Source organism: Myotis davidii, unplaced genomic scaffold (genome assembly GCF_000327345.1).
Source record: "Myotis davidii unplaced genomic scaffold, ASM32734v1 scaffold44, whole genome shotgun sequence".
Classification (NCBI taxonomy): Eukaryota; Metazoa; Chordata; class Mammalia; order Chiroptera; family Vespertilionidae; genus Myotis; species Myotis davidii.
Genome location: NW_006299705.1, coordinates 2,213,133 through 2,230,406, shown reverse-complemented (window position 1 = coordinate 2,230,406; position 17,274 = coordinate 2,213,133). Strand labels below are relative to the sequence as shown.

The 17,274-nt window shown below is 42.1% G+C and overlaps 2 protein-coding genes and 1 pseudogene across 3 annotated transcripts in view; 2 read left to right on the top strand and 1 right to left on the bottom strand.

Annotated features, from left to right (window-relative positions):
* The window catches only part of FAM169A (family with sequence similarity 169 member A), a 61,736-nt gene extending 49,510 nt beyond the window's left edge, over positions 1 to 12,226 (top strand). For both annotated transcript variants that reach the window (XM_006775442.2, XM_015571645.1), the window contains exons 12-13: positions 9,009 to 9,212; positions 10,570 to 12,226. In XM_006775442.2, the coding sequence (XP_006775505.1) occupies positions 9,009 to 9,212; positions 10,570 to 11,118 (753 nt within the window). In that variant the 3' untranslated portion in view covers positions 11,119 to 12,226. The remainder of the gene's footprint in view (positions 1 to 9,008; positions 9,213 to 10,569) is intronic.
* On the top strand, positions 2,498 to 6,263 carry LOC102775017 (annotated as a pseudogene).
* Positions 12,227 to 15,281: 3,055 nt separating the features above from the next.
* NSA2 (NSA2, ribosome biogenesis homolog) overlaps positions 15,282 to 17,274 on the bottom strand; it is a 6,443-nt gene continuing 4,450 nt past the window's right edge. Inside the window, exons 3-4 of the mRNA XM_006775564.2 lie at positions 16,276 to 16,468; positions 15,282 to 15,594 (exon numbers count right to left, since the gene is read on the bottom strand). Of these exons, the coding sequence (XP_006775627.1) occupies positions 15,527 to 15,594; positions 16,276 to 16,468 (261 nt within the window). The 3' untranslated portion in view covers positions 15,282 to 15,526. The remainder of the gene's footprint in view (positions 15,595 to 16,275; positions 16,469 to 17,274) is intronic.

The window sequence follows — 17,274 nt, the reverse complement described above, 5'->3', positions numbered from 1 at the left end:
CACTGGGGATGTGCCCACAACCCAGGTACATGCCCTTGACCGGAATCGAACCTGGGGCCCTCCAGTCCCCAGGCCGACGCTCTATCCACTGAGCCAAACTGGCTTTGGTGAAACTCTGTTTTTAAATAACTTTTTTTCTTGTAGAAAATTTGGAAAACAAAGTACATATTTTTAAAAAAGACTAATGGGTTGCTTCCATATCATGGCTCTTGTGAATAATGCTGCAATGAACATAGGGGTGCATGTATTCTTTCAAATCGATGTTTCAGGTTTCTTCAGATACATTCCAAGAAGTGGGATTTGCTGGGTCATAAGGCAATTCCATTTTTAATTTTTTGTTTTGTTAATCCTCACCTGAGGATATTTTTCCATTGATTTTTAGAGAGTGGAAGGAAGGGGGAGAGACAGAGAAAGAGAAACATTGAAGTTACAGAGACACGTCGATTGGTTGCCTCTCGCAAGTGCCCTGACCAGGGCTGGGTATCGAGCCTGCAACTGAGGTACGTGCCTTGACCAGAATTGAACCCATGACCCTTTAAACTGTGGGCCAACATTCTATCCATGGAGCCAAACTGCCTAGGGCCCATTTTTAATTTTTTGAAGAACCTCCACACTGTTTTGCATAGTGGTTGCACCAGTCTGCATTCCCACCAACAGTGCAGAAGGTTCCTTTTTCTCCATGTCCTCTCTAACACTTGTTGTTTATTGATTTATTGATAACTTTTTTGATAGGTGTGAGGTGGTATTTCATTGTGGTTTTGACTTGTGTTTCTCTGATGATTAGTGATGTTAAGCATTTTTTCGTGTATCTATTGGCCTGTATCTCCTCTTTGGAGGAGTGTCTAGTCAGGTCTTTTGCTCACTTTTTAATTGGGTTATTTGCTTTTCTGGTGTTGAGTTATCTGTGTTCTTTATAAGTTTTGGATATTAACCACTTATCAGATATATCATTGTCAAATATCTTCTCCCATTCAGTAGGTTGTCTTTTTGTTTTCTTGATGGTTTCCCTTACTGTGCAAAACCTTTTTAATTCGATGTAGTCCCATTTATTGTTTTCTCTTGTTTCCCTTATCCAAGAAGATATTTCAGAAAACATATTGCTAAGAGAAATGTGCGATATTTTACTGTCTATGTTTTCTTACAGCAGTTTTATGGTTTTGGGTCTTACATTTCAGTTTTTAATCCATTTCAAGTTTATTCTATTTTTTAACATTTTTTCACTTAGGCAACAGTCACACTTTTTTAAAAATATATTTTATTGACTTTTTGCAGAGAGGAAGGGAGAGGGATAGAGAGTTAGAAACATCGAAGAGAGAGAAACATTTATTAGCTGCCTCCTGCACACCCCCCAGTGGGGAAGTGCCCGCAACCAAGGTATATGCCCTTGACCAGAATCGAACCTGGGACCCTTCAGTCCGCAGGCCAATGCTCTATCCACTGAGCCAAACTGGCTAGGGCTCAAGTTTATTCTTACTAGTGTCCTGGTGCAGGAAATTCATGCACAATGAAAGGGGATTAATTAGAGGAAATATTTCAATAATGCTATTTGCCCTTTCTCTATAATAGAAATGTCAGAGATGAAAGAAAATTAGTAAAATGTATATGAAAATCTTTTCAGAGTCTGGGGCGCACCATGGGACCCAGAGTCAAGTCCCCGCCCACCCACATGCGCCTCAAGATTGTGCGAGCTCCTGGTGACCAATCTTTGGTTGTTAGGCTGTGACGGTGTCATGCCCCCCCCCCCCCCCCCGCCATTGGGCTAGATCCAGACCCAGCCGCTTCCACCCTTGTCAAGGGGGGCGCAGCTTCGGGTCCCTTGTCAAGCCCCGCTGGTGGAGGGTGCGGCCTGAGGTTCCGCGGCCTGAGGTTCCCTGGCCTGGCACCAGGGTGGGGGGTGTATCCTGGGGTCCCCTGGCCTGGTGCCAGGGTGGGGGGAGTGGTCTGAGGTCCCCTGTCAAGCCCCACGGGGGCAGGGGGGGCAGCGGAGCCTCAGGTCTCTGCTGATTGCTCGTTAAGGCTTATTACGGGAACTCGGCCTCCGCTGTGGGCACAGCCATCTTGTGTTACAGGACCCCCCTTCCCCCCACTGTGGGTGCTGCAATCATTGTGGTGGAGTGATGGTCAATTTGCATATTTCTTTTTTATTATATAGGCTATGGTTAAGAAGGTGGAATAGCAACCCCAGTGCCCATCAATACACGAGTGGATAAAAAAAGCTGTGGTACATATATATACACAATAGAATACTATTCAGCTGTAAAAAAGAACAAAATTGTACTTTTTGTGACAGCATGGATGGCCCTAGATGGTATTGTGCTAAGTGAAATAAGTCAGACAGAGAAAGATAAATACCATACAATTGCATTTATATGCAGAACCTAATGAACAAAATAAAAAAAATTAAAACAGAGAACAGACCGACAGTTGTCAGAGGAGAGGGCGGTGAGGGGGCTGGGTGAAAAAGGTGATGGGGCCAAACTGTGCAAATTGGCCAGCTGGGTCCTCCGAGAAGCCCTGCGTGGAAGCAGGCATGGGGGCCCCCAAGGCAGGGGGGCGCTCGGTGCGGAGAGTGCAGGAGGCGGGGTGACTCCTGAGGACTGCGGCCCCGACGAATGGGTGGGTGGAGGGTCCCCGGGGAGTAGGGTCGGGTCGGGTTGGTGGGCTGTGGCGGGCCCGGAGGTCCGAGCTTGGAGTAGAGCCTGCACCTTCCACCGCCCGCCCTTCGGGGACGATCAGAACTGAGCCAAGAGGCAGGTGCACCAGGCAGATGGGTCTGAGTCCTGTTTGACAGAAGAGAAACTGAGTCACCAGCTCAGGAGCCGCAGGGTCAGCGGGCCCGGGGGTGCTGGGTCCACCTGTGGCGCGGAGAGTTGGTGGGCCTGTGCGTGGAGGTGGCCTCTGTCTGGAGATCGGTTTCTCTTCTGTGTCTGTGCCTCTTGGCTTGGATCCCCTGTGCTCTGTGACTCCGGCATCTCCTGGCTTCTCGTTGGTTTGGGATGGTTCCTGTGCTTGGGGCACCTGAGTGTGCAGGGCCTCGGCCTAGGAGGAAGGGGAGGGGGTGCTGACTGTGGGTCGCAATAGGAGTCTGAGGTTTTGGGGAGACCTTCCTGAGCTATCTTCACCCCAGTCCTGGTGCCAGTCATTTTTCCAGTGTAATGGGGGGAGGAGCGCTAAATTCCATGTCCAGCTCTGCTGTTTGCCAGTTGTAAGACCTCGGGAAATGTCTTCCTTCTCTAATTTCTCTTTTAGAAGTTTGGAACCCGCAAAGATAGCAATAATGGTGGTCCTTTATTTTGTGCTTACTTTGTGTCAAGCACTGATGGGTTCCACGTAATTCTCCCGATAGATACAAAAACTGAAGCTCAGAGAGGACATATAATTTGTTCAAGATTACACAGCTAATAGGTGTCAGAGGTTGGATTTCACCCCAGGCCTGACTCCATAAGCCGTGCCTTAACCAGCAGGCTAGCCAGCCTTTAGGGCATACTCCCCAGTGAGAAGAGGGAGGTGAAAAGTTCGAGGATCCCCCGCTCCCCGTTAGGTTTTATTTAGTTCGTGGCCAGCAAAGACTTGCCCTGACCCGACCTCCTAACCTTTCCTCACCTGGTGCTGCTGCCTCTGAGCTCCAGACTGAAGGGGCAGCAAAGAAGTGGGCTGTGACCATTGCAGGCCTTCTTCACGCAGGGCTTGGGTGCTGGGCCCTGGGTCAGCTTCCCAGACAGTTGCTGTTTCAATCCATCATCCATCCACCCTCGTCCATGAGCAACCTCCCTGAGAGTTGGATACATGAGGCAGGGTCTCTGAGCTCTGTAGGCCTAGCTCCTCCTAGAGCTGAGGCAGTGAGAGGCTGTGGCTGAGGTTGGTCCAGCGAGTCCCTGAAACCTTTCTGGGCTTCTGTTTCCACATCTGTTACAGAGGTTATTAAGACTCCCGCGGGGAAAGCTGCTGCCACTCACCCCGTGTCTTCCGGCCGCTTCCCTCTTTGCTGCCCCTCCCCACAGGCTCCCCCTCTGCACCTCCTGGGGACCCTCATGAATGGCGCCCCTTCCCTGGAGGATGGGGCTTCCCCTCTCCTCCTCCCTTCTCACCACCCCCTCCCCCTAGTTGGCCGGAGTTCTGTGAGTCCCATGGCTGCCCTGGATTTTGCCCGCCATTTGTGCCTGTACCTGGCCTCCCACCCCCCATATGCAGGGCCCGGGGCCGAGGCTGCCTTCTCCCGCCGTTTTGCTGAGCTCTCCCTGCAGCATTTGGAAGCTGAGGTGGCCGGGCCTCTGGTTCCCTCTCACCACCCATCCTGGCCCCTCTGAGTCCTGGTGTGGAGATGCCACCACATGACCTGTCCCTTGAGAGCTGCAGGGCGGGCGGGCCTGTGGCTGTGCTGGGCCCTTCTCGATCATCTGAGGACCTGGCCGGCCTCCTCCCTGCCTCGGTCTCTTCCTCTTCTACAACCTCCTCCTCGAAGCCGAAGCTAAAGAAACGCTTCTCCCTCCATTCAGTGGGTCGCTCTGTCCGAGGTTCGGCCCGCGGCATCCTGCAGTGGCGGGGGACCATGGACCCTCCCTCCCCAGCCGGGCCCCTGGAGACCTCGTCAGGCCCCCTGTGTTAGGTGGAAACCGCACCTCCAACTCCTCTGGTGGGGCTGGGACCGTTGGCAGGGGGCTGGTTAGTGATGGAACATCCCCGGGGGACAGATGGACTCACCGTTTTGAGAGGCTGAGACTCAGACTCAGTCGGGGAGGAGGGACCTTGAAGGATGGAGCAGGGACGGTGCAGGGGGAAGAGCTGCTGAGTTTCATGGGGGCTGAAGAGGCAGTCCCTGCCCAGCTGGAGTGGGCCGGGGAGGAGGGGCAGCTGGGCCTTCCTCAGGGGGAGGAGGGCAACTCGGTGGCAGAAGTGTCGCTTACTGCTTCAAAGTGGAGAAGGAGGAGGAGGAGGAGGAGGAGGAAGTCGCCTGGAATTCTTTGTACCACTCAAGGCATCTGGCCTTGGCTCAGCATTCCCTGCTCTACCATCACGGATGTGCGGGCGACCACAGCGCTGGAGATGCCTGATCAGGAGAACACACTTGTGGTTAAGGTGGAAGGCTCCTCAGAGTATATCCTGGGGACAGCTGATGCTCTACATGTGAAGGCCTGGGTGTCTGACATTCAAGAATGCCTGAGCCCGGGGCCCTGCCCTGCTACCAGTCCCCACCCCATGACCCTCCCACTGGCCCCTGGGGCCTCATTTCTTACAAGAGAGAACACAGACAGCCTGGAACTGCCCTGCCTGAATCACTCAGAGAGTCTGCCCAGCCAGGATCTACTGCTGGGACCCAGCGAGAGCAACAACCGCCTGTCCCCGGGGGCATGTGGGGGCCTCTCAGACCGCCCTTCAGCATCCATCTCCCCTAGTTCCGCCTCCATTGCTGCCTCCCATTTTGACTCAGTGGAACTGCTTCCCCCAGAGTTGCCACTCCGCATCCCCATTGAAGAGGAACCCCCAGCTGGGACAGTTCATCCCCTCTCAACCCCCTACCCACCCCTGGACACTCCAGAAACAGCCATAGGGTCATTCCTGTTCCAGGGGGAATAGAGGGAGGTGAGGGGGAGCAGCCCCTCTCAGGGTATCCTTGGTTCCACGGGATGCTCTCTTGACTCAAGGCTGCCCAGTTAGTACTGGCCAGAGGCACCGACTCCCATGGTGTTTTCCTGGTACGTCAGAGTGCGACGAGGCGGGGCGAATATGTCCTCACTTTGAACTTCCAGGGCAAGGCCAAGTACCTGCGTCTGTCGCTGAGTGAGGAGGGTCAGTGCCAGGCCCAGCACTGTGGTTCCAGTCCATTTTCGATATGCTCAAGCATTTCCGGGTGCACCCATCCCTCTGGAGTCTGGAGGCCCCAGTGATATTGTCCTTGGCAGCTATGTTGTGCCCTCCCAGCAGCAGCAGGATGAGCAGAGCAGGTCTGCAGGGGAGGAGGTGCCCGTGCACCCAAGAAGTGAGGAGGCGGAGAGCAGCCTCCCAGCAGCAGCAGGATGAGCAGAGCAGGTCTGCAGGGGAGGAGGTGCCCGTGCACCCAAGAAGTGAGGAGGCCGAGAGCAGGCCGGGAACCATGCAGGGGTGTGCGAGGGAGATCGATGCTACCCCGATGCCTCCTCCACCCTCATGCCCTTCGGAGCGAGTGACTGTGTAACCGAACACCTCCCACGACCCACCCCTACCCCCTGAACCTCCTTCATGGACAGATCCCCCACATCCTGGGGCAGAAGAGGCGTCGGGGATGTCAGAAGTGGCAGCAGCAACAGCCACAGCAGCCAAAGAGAGGAAAGAGAAAGAGAAAGTGGGCTGTGGAGGGATCCAGGAAGAGCTGGTCCCCGTGCTTGAGTTGGTCCCCATGGTTGAATTGGAAGAGGCCATGACACCAGGCATGGAGGTCCAGGGAGGCCCTGGATCTGGTGGGGTCCCTGAAGCAACACCGATGGTGCAGCTCCAGCAGTTACCAATAGGGGGTGATGGAGAAGAAGGGGGCCACCCCAGAGCCATTAATAACCAGTACTCCTTTGTGTGACACCCTACCTCCACCCTTTCTCCACTTTCTTGCTCCTCAGCCCTCAGTTCCTGAGACGGGGGCTGAGCAGGGACATAGAGGAGCGGTAGGAATCCCCTCCCCATATGCTTCCTTACCCTTGATGGCCAAGGGCATATATGTTGGTACAAGAAGAGGTTCAAGAGTCCCGTTAACTCCCCAGTTCATACACTACAGGGGCCCCGTCCCCTGGGGAGGGGACTTGGGTTCCATCACCTCTCCAAGGGGCTCTATGGTCAGCCCCGCCCCTGGGGGCCATTTCCCCATTATCTACCCCTCTGCCCAAAAGGAGGGGTGAGGGGGTAGGGCTATCAGTAAATATTAAGGTGGTGGTGGTGGTGGTTGTTTTAAACAAAATGGAGAAGGGTTTATCTCAAAAAAAAAAACAAACAAACAAAAAACCCCTACAAATTGGCAGTTACAAGATAGTCACAGAGATGTAGATTATAGCATAGGGTATATAGTCAATAATATTGTGATAAATATGTGTGGGTCCAGGTGGGTACTTGAAGCAGCGGAGGACCACTCTGTAAAGTACATGATTTTTAAAACTGTTTTGCTGTACAGAATAATATTGAATGTAAATTATATTTGAAAAATAAAAAAGGTTTATGTGCACCTATCGGTGATGGCGAACCTTTTGAGCTCGGCGTGTCAACATTTTGAAAAACCCTAACTTAACTCTGGTGCTGTGTCACATATAGAAATTTTTTGATCTTTGCAACCATAGTAAAACAAAGATTTATATTTTTGATATTTATTTTATATATTTAAATGCCATTTAACAAAGAAAAATCAACCAAAAAAATGAGTTCGCATGTCACTTCTGACACGCGTGTCATAGGTTCGCCATCATGACCTAGATGCTTATGGGCATATATATATTTGTGCTTTTTTTCTCTTTTAAAAACAATATTAACTGTACATACTTCATTTAACCAGTTTCATTTGTCCAACAATACATTGAGCACATACTGTTATAGGTCACCAGTGCCACTTCCATTGAATTCCAGTGGATTTTCTGACCTAGATTGACTACTCTCTCTTCAAGATTCTCTAGCTCCCTTGCTTTTTAACACTACTGTATTTTAACTTCTTGGTTTTCCTATCTCTTAAGTTTTGTTTTGTTTTATTTATTTTTTGGCTGTTCTGCTTTTTCATCTAAAAGACTCAGTTCTTGACTTTCTGCTCTTTGGTTCATCCTCTCTCTTTTGAAAATGCATCCAATCTAATGGTTCAATGAGAGGATGACCAATAACTGTAGACTTTCAATATTGATCCAGAGTGTAGTCTCATAATGTTACTTGCCTTCTGAATATTTCTGTTTAGACAGATGTCTTTTATCATCTTAAATTTAGCACAATCTCTATTCTTTCTTATCACTTCTGTATTGAGCCTAGTAAAAAAATGTCTTCTCTTTCATTCAGTTCCCAAAACTAAAACTGGCTGGACTGAGTTTTTCTCTTCTGTTGCTTCTCACTTTTAGTTACCAGAATTCTATTTTTTAAAGCTTTTACTCTATTTTTCTCATTTTCTTCCTTTTGATATGTCTTCTGCCTTAATTGGTTCTTTTGAGTTTTATTATAATTGTTTTCTTTGTGCAAGTTATTTTGTATATCTAAGCCCCTGATTTCAATAGTCCTATGGGAAATGTTCTTTATATGATTTCAAGGGTTCTATATAATTCAGCCAAATCTATTTCTGAACACTTGAGTGCATCAGTTTTCTTCTTATTAAAATGGTAATAAGATGCCTTCTAATTATGAGAATATCAGTAGGATTAGAAATATTAGACATTAAATAGAAGTCTTGTATATTGATAAACATTGGAAGATTTTTAGAAATTGCAGGGTTTGTGTTATCAGATCACTTTTCTATATTTTAATGTGAGGTAAAGAGGAGGATTGTTCAGAAATGATGCTAAGTTAACTAGACAGGGAACTGAGATTGGGGGCTCGTTTTATCCCTGCAGGAACCAGTAGGCAGGGTAAACTCACTTCCTACAGGCTCCAAAGATGGTAAGTGCTGAGCAGCTGGGGTTCTGTAAAGAGGTGGCACCACATCTAGACCCTCTCTAGTGCCTTTTTACTGAAAAGGTTCCTCCCATGATTGCCCTTTGAGAAGGAAGAGCAAGAGGGGCAGGGTTTCATTATTGAATCTCAGACCGACACTGTGTCCATAGTGTATCCAGTTCCTGTCCTCTCTCTCCATGAGAACAGGAGGAGTTTGGGGGACTTACGGATTCTTTTCTTTTATTGACCCTGCCTCATACATTTCCCCTTTTCCCCAATAACACTATTCTTTAACCCCTGCCCTATAATGTGGTAGAATTTATCTTGAGTCTTGGTACCTGACAGATAGGACTGAGAATGGACCCACATTACATGACAAATAAGTGAGTCTGTAATTATGTCCTGACATATTCCTCCCCTTCCCCGCATAGGAATCTGAAGTAGAGCCTATGAATGGTGAAGTAATGGATGATACTATTAAGACCTCTCTTATAATTGAAGAGGAGGACTCCACTAGTGAAGTTTTAGATGAAGAATTTAAATTGCAGCCTTTTAATTCCAGTGAAGACCCTACAAATCTAGTTCCGCTGGTGGTAGAATCTTCAAAACCCCCTGAGGCTGTTGCACAGGATAAGGTAAGAGGGAAATAACCTAATATTTTGTTTGCTTTGTTAATCCTCACCCAAGGATATTTTTTCCATTGATTTTTTAGACAGAGTAGAAGGGAGGGGGAGAGACAGAAAGAGAGAAATATCGATGTGAGAGAGAGAAATTGATTGGTTGCCTCTCGCATGAGCCCCTGGGAGTGAGCCTGCAACTGAGGCCGTGCCCTTAACCAGAATTGAACCCTGGACCTTTCAATCCGTGGGCTGATGCTCTAACCACTGAGAAAACTGGGTTGGGCTAACCTAACATTTTATAGTTAACATATTCTAGTGTTGGTGACATGGCAAGGGCAGAGTAGTATGTATATTTTCCTCCTTTAACATGTACAGTCCTTTAGAAAAATTAAATTTTATACTAGATTCAGTATTTTATAAAGATGCAATCAGTAATGTTTCATAGATTCAAATCTTTATAAACTATTCATTCTTACCAGATTTATGTTTACAAAATGAGTTTTACTTTGTAGGTAAAAACTTAGAAAAATGGATAAAAAAATTTTTGCCAAATATTTGAGTACCTATTTGCTAACATGATCATTTTAATTTGTTTTAATTAGGGAGACATCAGATTAGTGGGAAAAACTTGGACTATTTTAAAAGAAATTTAATTTTTTCTTTTGAATATTTAAATGTAAAGCTAAAAAACTATTGTATAGAATTACTTTATTAGCGTCTAGGATAAATAAATAAATAAAATTTCCATTGCCCTTACCTGTCATCTAACAAAACCATAGTCAAATTTAGTGGGGTGGCACAGTGTCAAGTTCCAGTAACACCAAGAAAATAGCCGAAACCGGTTTGGCTCAGTGGATAGAGCGTTGGCCTGTGGACTGAAAGGTCCCAGGTTCGATTCCGGTCAAGGGCATGTACCTTGGTTGCGGGCACATCCCCAGTAGGAGATGTGCAGGAGGCAGCTGATTGATGTTTCTCTCTCATCGATGTTTCTGACTATCTATCTCTCTTCCTTCCTCTCTGTAAAAAATCAATAAAATATATCAAAATAAATAAATAAATAAAAAGAAAATAAAAACTTTTGAGCTAAAAGTTTTGAAAAATCTTGATATGAAGTTTAAAATATCTTAAGTACTTTTTAAGTTAAAATTATTCTTTTTACGATATCTTTAAAGCAAGAACTTAATGTATGCAAATTATCAAAGACAATTTTGAAGAAATAGACTTGTACTCAGAATATGTACACATGGTTAAGTAAAGTAATGAATACCGAAGTCTTTAAAATGCAGTTTAGTATCATTACATACTGGTTTCTAAGAATAATTTATATAAGGTCTATATTGCAGAAGTTTGCTCACCAGGTTTTTATTTTTAGACCTCACATGTTACTGACTCAGAAGTGTTGTTAAACGAAGGCCCATCTGATGGAAAGGGGCACACAGAAGAGAAAGTGCCACAAGTTCCAAGAAAGAAGGCACATTTTGGGAGTTCAGACAATGCTGCCACTATCCCACATGAAGAACAATCTGACAGTGGTTTTCCAAACTCTGTGGTAGCTGAATTTTCTGAGGAACCAATCTCTGAAAATTTGTCACCCAATACTACTTCCTCATTGGAAGACCAGGTTGAAGAGGGGGTGTCCGAGCCCCAGGAAACATCTCCAGCTGTTCCTCAGAGTTCTTTAGTAGAGGTTGAACTTGAAGACGGGCCGTTTTCACAGAATGCAGGACAGAAGAACCAGTCAGAGGAGCAGTCGGAAGCGTCTTCTGAGCAACTGGATCAGTTTACACAATCGACAGAAAAGACTGCGGATAGCAGCTCAGAGGAAATAGAAGTGGAAGTGCCTGTTGTAGACAGGCGGAATTTAAGAAGAAAGGCCAAAGGATACAAAGGACCCGCTAAGAAGAAAGCCAAGCTGACCTGAATGAAGAAATGCAGATCACAAATCCTCTTTGTAACATAATTGTTTTTAAGATATGGTAATAAATAGCACGGGGCACAGGACAAAAATTCCAGAATTTCACTTTGAGCTTATTTATGATGCTGTTTTTCCCTCCTCCTTAGGGCTTAGGATTCATCATTGTTTTTAATTTTCAGGTTACTTTGTGTAAATACAGTTTTTTAATTTTTATTAACCATGTTTCGATTTGGAGAAACCAGATCATACTGTATTTTCTTTAGTAGTTGGGGCCATCTGACTATTACTATTTCAGGATATATAAATTAAAAAACAAAGTAGTAGGCTTTTCATTGTGAGGATTACAGAAATCTTTTACACTTGAGTTTTAAATAGTAAACTTGGGGAGTGTTCTAGAAGTTTTAGCTTAACTATCAAAACTAATCACTATTTTAAAAAATTTAGACATGCCTAAACAAAAATGGCAGTAAATTAGAATAATTTCGACTAAATGAGAGCACAAATACATAAATTTTTGGTCGAAGGTTTATGAGGGCGGTATTTTGGCCTCTTAATTCATTGTAGTGTAGATGCAGTTTCTTCATTTGACTTTTCCGAATAGGTACAAACTTTCCAACTCACTCCTTAAAACATTTAATATTAACAGTAGTGCTAGGGATTTAACTCTGGCATGTAGGTACTAATATAATTATTTAAATTTTCTTTTGAAGTTGGGGACTATACTTTTGTCTTCACCTAGTTAACACATATACATTAGAAGAGGTCCCTTCCTAAGAGTTCTCCTTAATCCTGCTATTGCTCTTAATCTAGAATCTTAATTTATATTCCTCTCAGCGTTCATCCACTTCCCTCACAGAGTGAATCCTGTCAAAAAATCTGCCTGCCTGCCAGTTTATGCCCTTGGCATCACTTTGGGTAGGTATGAAACTACGCCCCACTTAGATCTGGATGACAGCAGTAACGCTGCCCTAGGAACTGTTGTTACCAGAGCTTAAGTCAAATTGGAGGCTTTGTCCCTTTGGTCTTGCTTTTATTCTTGATTTGTTTTGAGGACAGGTTACAAGCCAGCCTGTTCATTGTGTTGCCATAGCAAAGGCCTTTGCCCAGGAAAACTTAAAAACAACAAAATCCTCAATTGTTAATTTTTGTAAATTTATTTAGAAATGAACAAAATGGTTATTCTTAGGATCCAAAGAGAAATTCGAAATAATACTGCTCTTTGGAAGTATTATGTGTACTCAGATGTGTACTTAAGTTGAAGAATGCTTTGAGACCACTTAGGTTGTTTTTAAAACAGGCTTGGTTCATTATGAAAAAAATGAGTTAGAACTTTCTGTCATTATTTGACAAATAATGCTAAGGATTGATGTTAAATGTTTTTTAGTCCACAGTCAAGTTATGTCATTACATTTTTCAGGGGGATGTTGGTATTTTAGAAAGATTTAAGTTCTTTAAGCAGGCAAAATGGCAAACCCTCCTATTCATTGTAAAATTTTGAGTACTTGTATCCCCAAATTTTCTTTAATTATTGGTTGGGATAAGCCAGATTTCACACTAAATAAAAATTACAGCACTTTGGCTGTTTTCTCAAAAAAAAATGCTAAATAAGTGAAAGAAAAAAGTATTAGTACTAATTCCCTATCAAATGTTTATGTTCTTACATGTTTTAATGAAAAACATGTTAAAACCACAAATAGGGAATTAAAGATTAAGATTTAGTGAGTTCTTTTTCTTAACCTTTCCATTTTAAATTTCTTATGATAAAAATCCAACACTTATTTTACTTGGGATTATTCATTTTCTCTTCAAAATACTTTCTATAAAAAGGTGGGATTTAAGAAAGTGGAATTCACTGACAACTCTTGTGTGAACATGGTTACCGAGTTTACAAAAAGGAATGGTTATTCGTGTGTGATTGCCAGGGACTAACAGTTGAACTTGTTTGGTTTATTCTTAAACAAGACGTGCATTTTAGGCAATTGCAAAACTTTTTGTTCAGCACACAAGAAAACTTGTTACATGCTGTCTGGCAGAAAAATGTTATTTTGGCGCTTATAGATAGTGGAGGAAAAGTGAGTCACGTGAAAAATTCAGTAACATGCTTTTTCAGTAAATGAGTTCTATACTCAGAGAGTATAGAATTTATAACAAAATATATCAACTAGGAAACTAAATAAAACTTAATCAGATACTTGTTTTTGCAAGTCGTTAGTAAAACTTTCGGAACTGGAGGACAGAAATTTGATTTCAAACAGCTAGTCCAGTTGTTGAGTATCCAGTCACATTCTGTAATTCTTTGTGGATTGTTTTGTTTAGAAGTCTTATTCGTGGAGAAGTTAGTTCACTTTAGTTTGTGTAAATACGTATTTCCCTTGTGTAATATAGAGCAGTTATTAACAAAATTTTAGTTCTTTTAAGTTTATTCAATTGCTGGACATCACAGAAATAAGTATATTTAAGAATTTATTATAAAGCTCTTCTACAGCTTTTAAAGATGAGGGTCTATTATGATTTTTTATAAAATCAAATAGCATGACAGACTATCAGTCACTTGCTTAAATTGTGTCTCTATTCATGGTGTTTTCCATTAAGTACAGAGAATTATCACAGGAAAGATAACTACTAGTGATTAATGGTTCACTTTTTGCTGACCACCAGAACACCATGCTACCTAAAATGGTTTGTGACTTTAGAAAATTATCTTGGTGGGTTGTGATTGCATCAGATTGAGAGTTTACGTAGCATCTGATATCTGCTCTTATGTTCTGCTTTACCCTTAGGGATTACCTTCTAAATTTGGTCACACCAGCAATCCAAAACAGAATCTTAAAGTGTAAATAATTTATACTAACATTACTCATCCAGTGACAGTATTTTACAAATATATTTCTGCCTGGTAATGTCCACTAACATCAATATTGTTCAAGGTGTTATCCGATATTTCATGGATGTGATGAGTTATGTTTCTGTTAATATCAGGCTTTGTATAAGTTAATTTGCTTATTTTAAAAAATATCTGTTCTGTAGCATCATGTGCTTACCTTTAGTCAGTGTTTTCTTTCACCTTCCAAAACCTAAGTCATTCATTTCTATTAGTGGCAAAATCATGTTAAAATTGTAAGAAAGGTTAAGCTCTGTCATTGTGAAGTGATTGTATTATGCTGGATAGTCATTCCCAAGGACTAGCCAGCCTTTCTTTTCCTGTGTTCTTAACCTTTTATTGTTTATAGAACTTAGAAAAGATATTGCAATATTTAGAATAGCAAGTCTTACTGAAATTTTCTTGGTAGTTGTTTTTTTAGTTTAAAGTAGTAATTAAACATATATTTTGTGATTGTTCTTGGTCTGTGTATTGAAATTCTTTCCCTTTTCTTTTCCCTAATTTCATTGATGATGTGTATGGATAAAGAATTTGTTCATACTGGTTGTACCTTCAGAACAGATTTTTAAAAATAAACAATTTAAAACGATTATAGATTAATATATAGACACCCTAAAGCTCAAAGCCACCAACATAATTCATATAACAAAGGTGCTTTGACAATTACCCTAAAACATGATTTTTTATATTATGTGATTACAAATATATTTCTCTTTTAAGGGCATCAGTGCAGTCTTTTTCTTTTTAAAACCATTTTTTCTGGATTTAAACAAATTTTCAGACTCTAAAAATATAAATATACTACCAAGTTCAGAATACAGAAAATGCTAAAAGTATAAACACTTTGGTGTTTTTCATGTTGCAAGTAGAAAGCACAGTTCCAAGTAGGTGTTACTATATATGAGAAGAAAATGTTTAACATACTAAAAAAAAACAACAAAAAACTGACTTACTGTCTGAAGAAATTAAGAATTACGGGAGAAAAGATTTATCTAAATTTCTTCTGAATTCGACTTACTGTAGTGTACCTTTTCTCATATACCTTCAATGTGAATACTTTATGAACTTAACATTACCAGATGTGTTAATGCTACATTTTTAGGACTAATGATGAAAAAATAATGAGGTGAGGTTTTAGATATGACAGTTTTATAGCGTAGGCCCCATATTAAGTGTGCATTAACTCTTAGGATAAAAGGTGTTATCAACTACACTGGCTTTCCAGAAATGTTAGATCTGCATTGCTGAATACCCACTTATTAATACAGATAGTTATTGATGAAGTAGGAACTGTTATAATTGCTTTTTTAAATCATTCAATTTCATGAGCACCTAAGTAATAAACAGACCTCAAAATAAAGACCAATTTGTAAAACTGGGCCATTTTAATGTTAATAGAATAAATAATTCTCTTGATGACTGCAGACATGTAAGCTGTTTGATAGCATTCAGAAACATCATAGTAAAGGAATTTTCCTGATTGGTGCATAATCTTCAACAATTACAAAGTTACTTGTGTGAAACTACTGTCTGTCAAACCAGTAAGACTGCATTTATGCACCCATCGTTTTCAGGATTGTTGGTAACCTGAGCATATTTTCCTAAGGAAACAAAATGAAGAAAAAGAGGGATGTTAGCTAATAAAAACTTTAAAAAATATAACCTTTGCCCCAATATTTCTAATTTACTACTTTTAAGAGTTATAGAAGATACTAGAGGCCCAGTGCATGAATTCGTGCATGGGTGCGGTCTGGCTGACCTGCCCCCCGATCCGGGTGGTTGGCTGACCGGCCCCACCCCCTGGTTGAATTCCTGGCCAAAGGGACAATTTGCATATTAGCCTTTTATTATATAGGATTCTTCCCTTTCAAAGAACATTCAAGTTTAGGAATATCTGGGCACTAAAAGCAGAAAAGTAAGAAAATGAGGAAATTTTTTTGATATATGCCTTCCTTCTTCCACTCACAGGTAATTTATTATATTCCAATATTTTTTAATTATAACCATATCTTGGCATCTGTTTCCCTGGTAATTAATTTATTTTTAAATATAGCATCAAAGTCTAACAACATAGTACATCTCATATAACTGAAATTAAGTTAAATTATATTCATAACTATTTCTATAAAAAGTATTCTTCCTAAAGATTTAAATCTGCTTTACATCAAGTATGAACTTATCTATGTCTTCCACATTACAGTTTGCGGTGTACTTTATGTCAACTTGAAAATTTGTTTTTAGGATTACAAGAGCAGCATCCCCATACTAACAAATTTACTTACCCCAAATAACCTTGCCTCCTTGTGTCACAAGGCCCAACTCACTCACATTCACCTCGATGACAGTACCTTTGGTAATAACACCCAAGGTTGTATAAAGTGGGGAGGAGGGATTCTTCTTTACACCAAGTATTGGCAGGCAAAAGGTAGCTTTCAGTTCAGGATGTGTTACATGGGCCTTCTTGAAACGTAAGCCCTAGTAAGTCAAATGCAAGAATGTTTGAGTCCAAAATGTTAACAATGAGTAATGGTCTTTTTCTGCTTATCTTTTCCAAGTCTCAAAAACAAAAAACAAAAGAGTTGAAAGTAAAATCTTAAGGCATCAAATAAAAATACAATTCTACAGACTAAAAACTCAGTTACAGAATAAATTACCCTGTAGTTAATTCTACAGACTAAAAATCTCAGTTACAGGATAAATACAATTACCCTACTTTTTAAAAAAGAATAAAAAAAAAGATTAGCAGGCTAAATGACTTGTTCACAGGTTAAATGGTGTATGGATGGAATCAAATTTAAGCATTCTGATTCCAAGTCTTTATGTACCTCGGCTAACTTCCATGATGAAAGTTGTTAGCTTTCTTTGCACTGATGGTAACACTGGTCAAGGACTGGAAGAGACCATAGTTACCCAGTCACCTCGATGTGGTCTTTAGGAATGTGGCATGTTAAAAAGCCACAACACTTTGCAGTCTTTTGAATGCGATAATTAACTAAATAGAGGTAGGCAGCAAATGATACTAAATCAAGTTCTTAGTAAAGGACTCAATAATCAAGCTGGCAAGAAACCATTCAGAATGCCATCTGATTAATTCACAATAAAATATGTATCTGCCAAGCTACTGAGTCTAGACCAGCCGTGGGCAAACTACAGCCCACGGGCCGGATCCAGCCCGTTTGAACTGAATGAAACTAAAAAAAAAAAAAAGACCATACCCTTTTATGTAATGATGTTTACTTTGAATTTATATTAGTTCACACAAACACTCCATCCATGCTTTG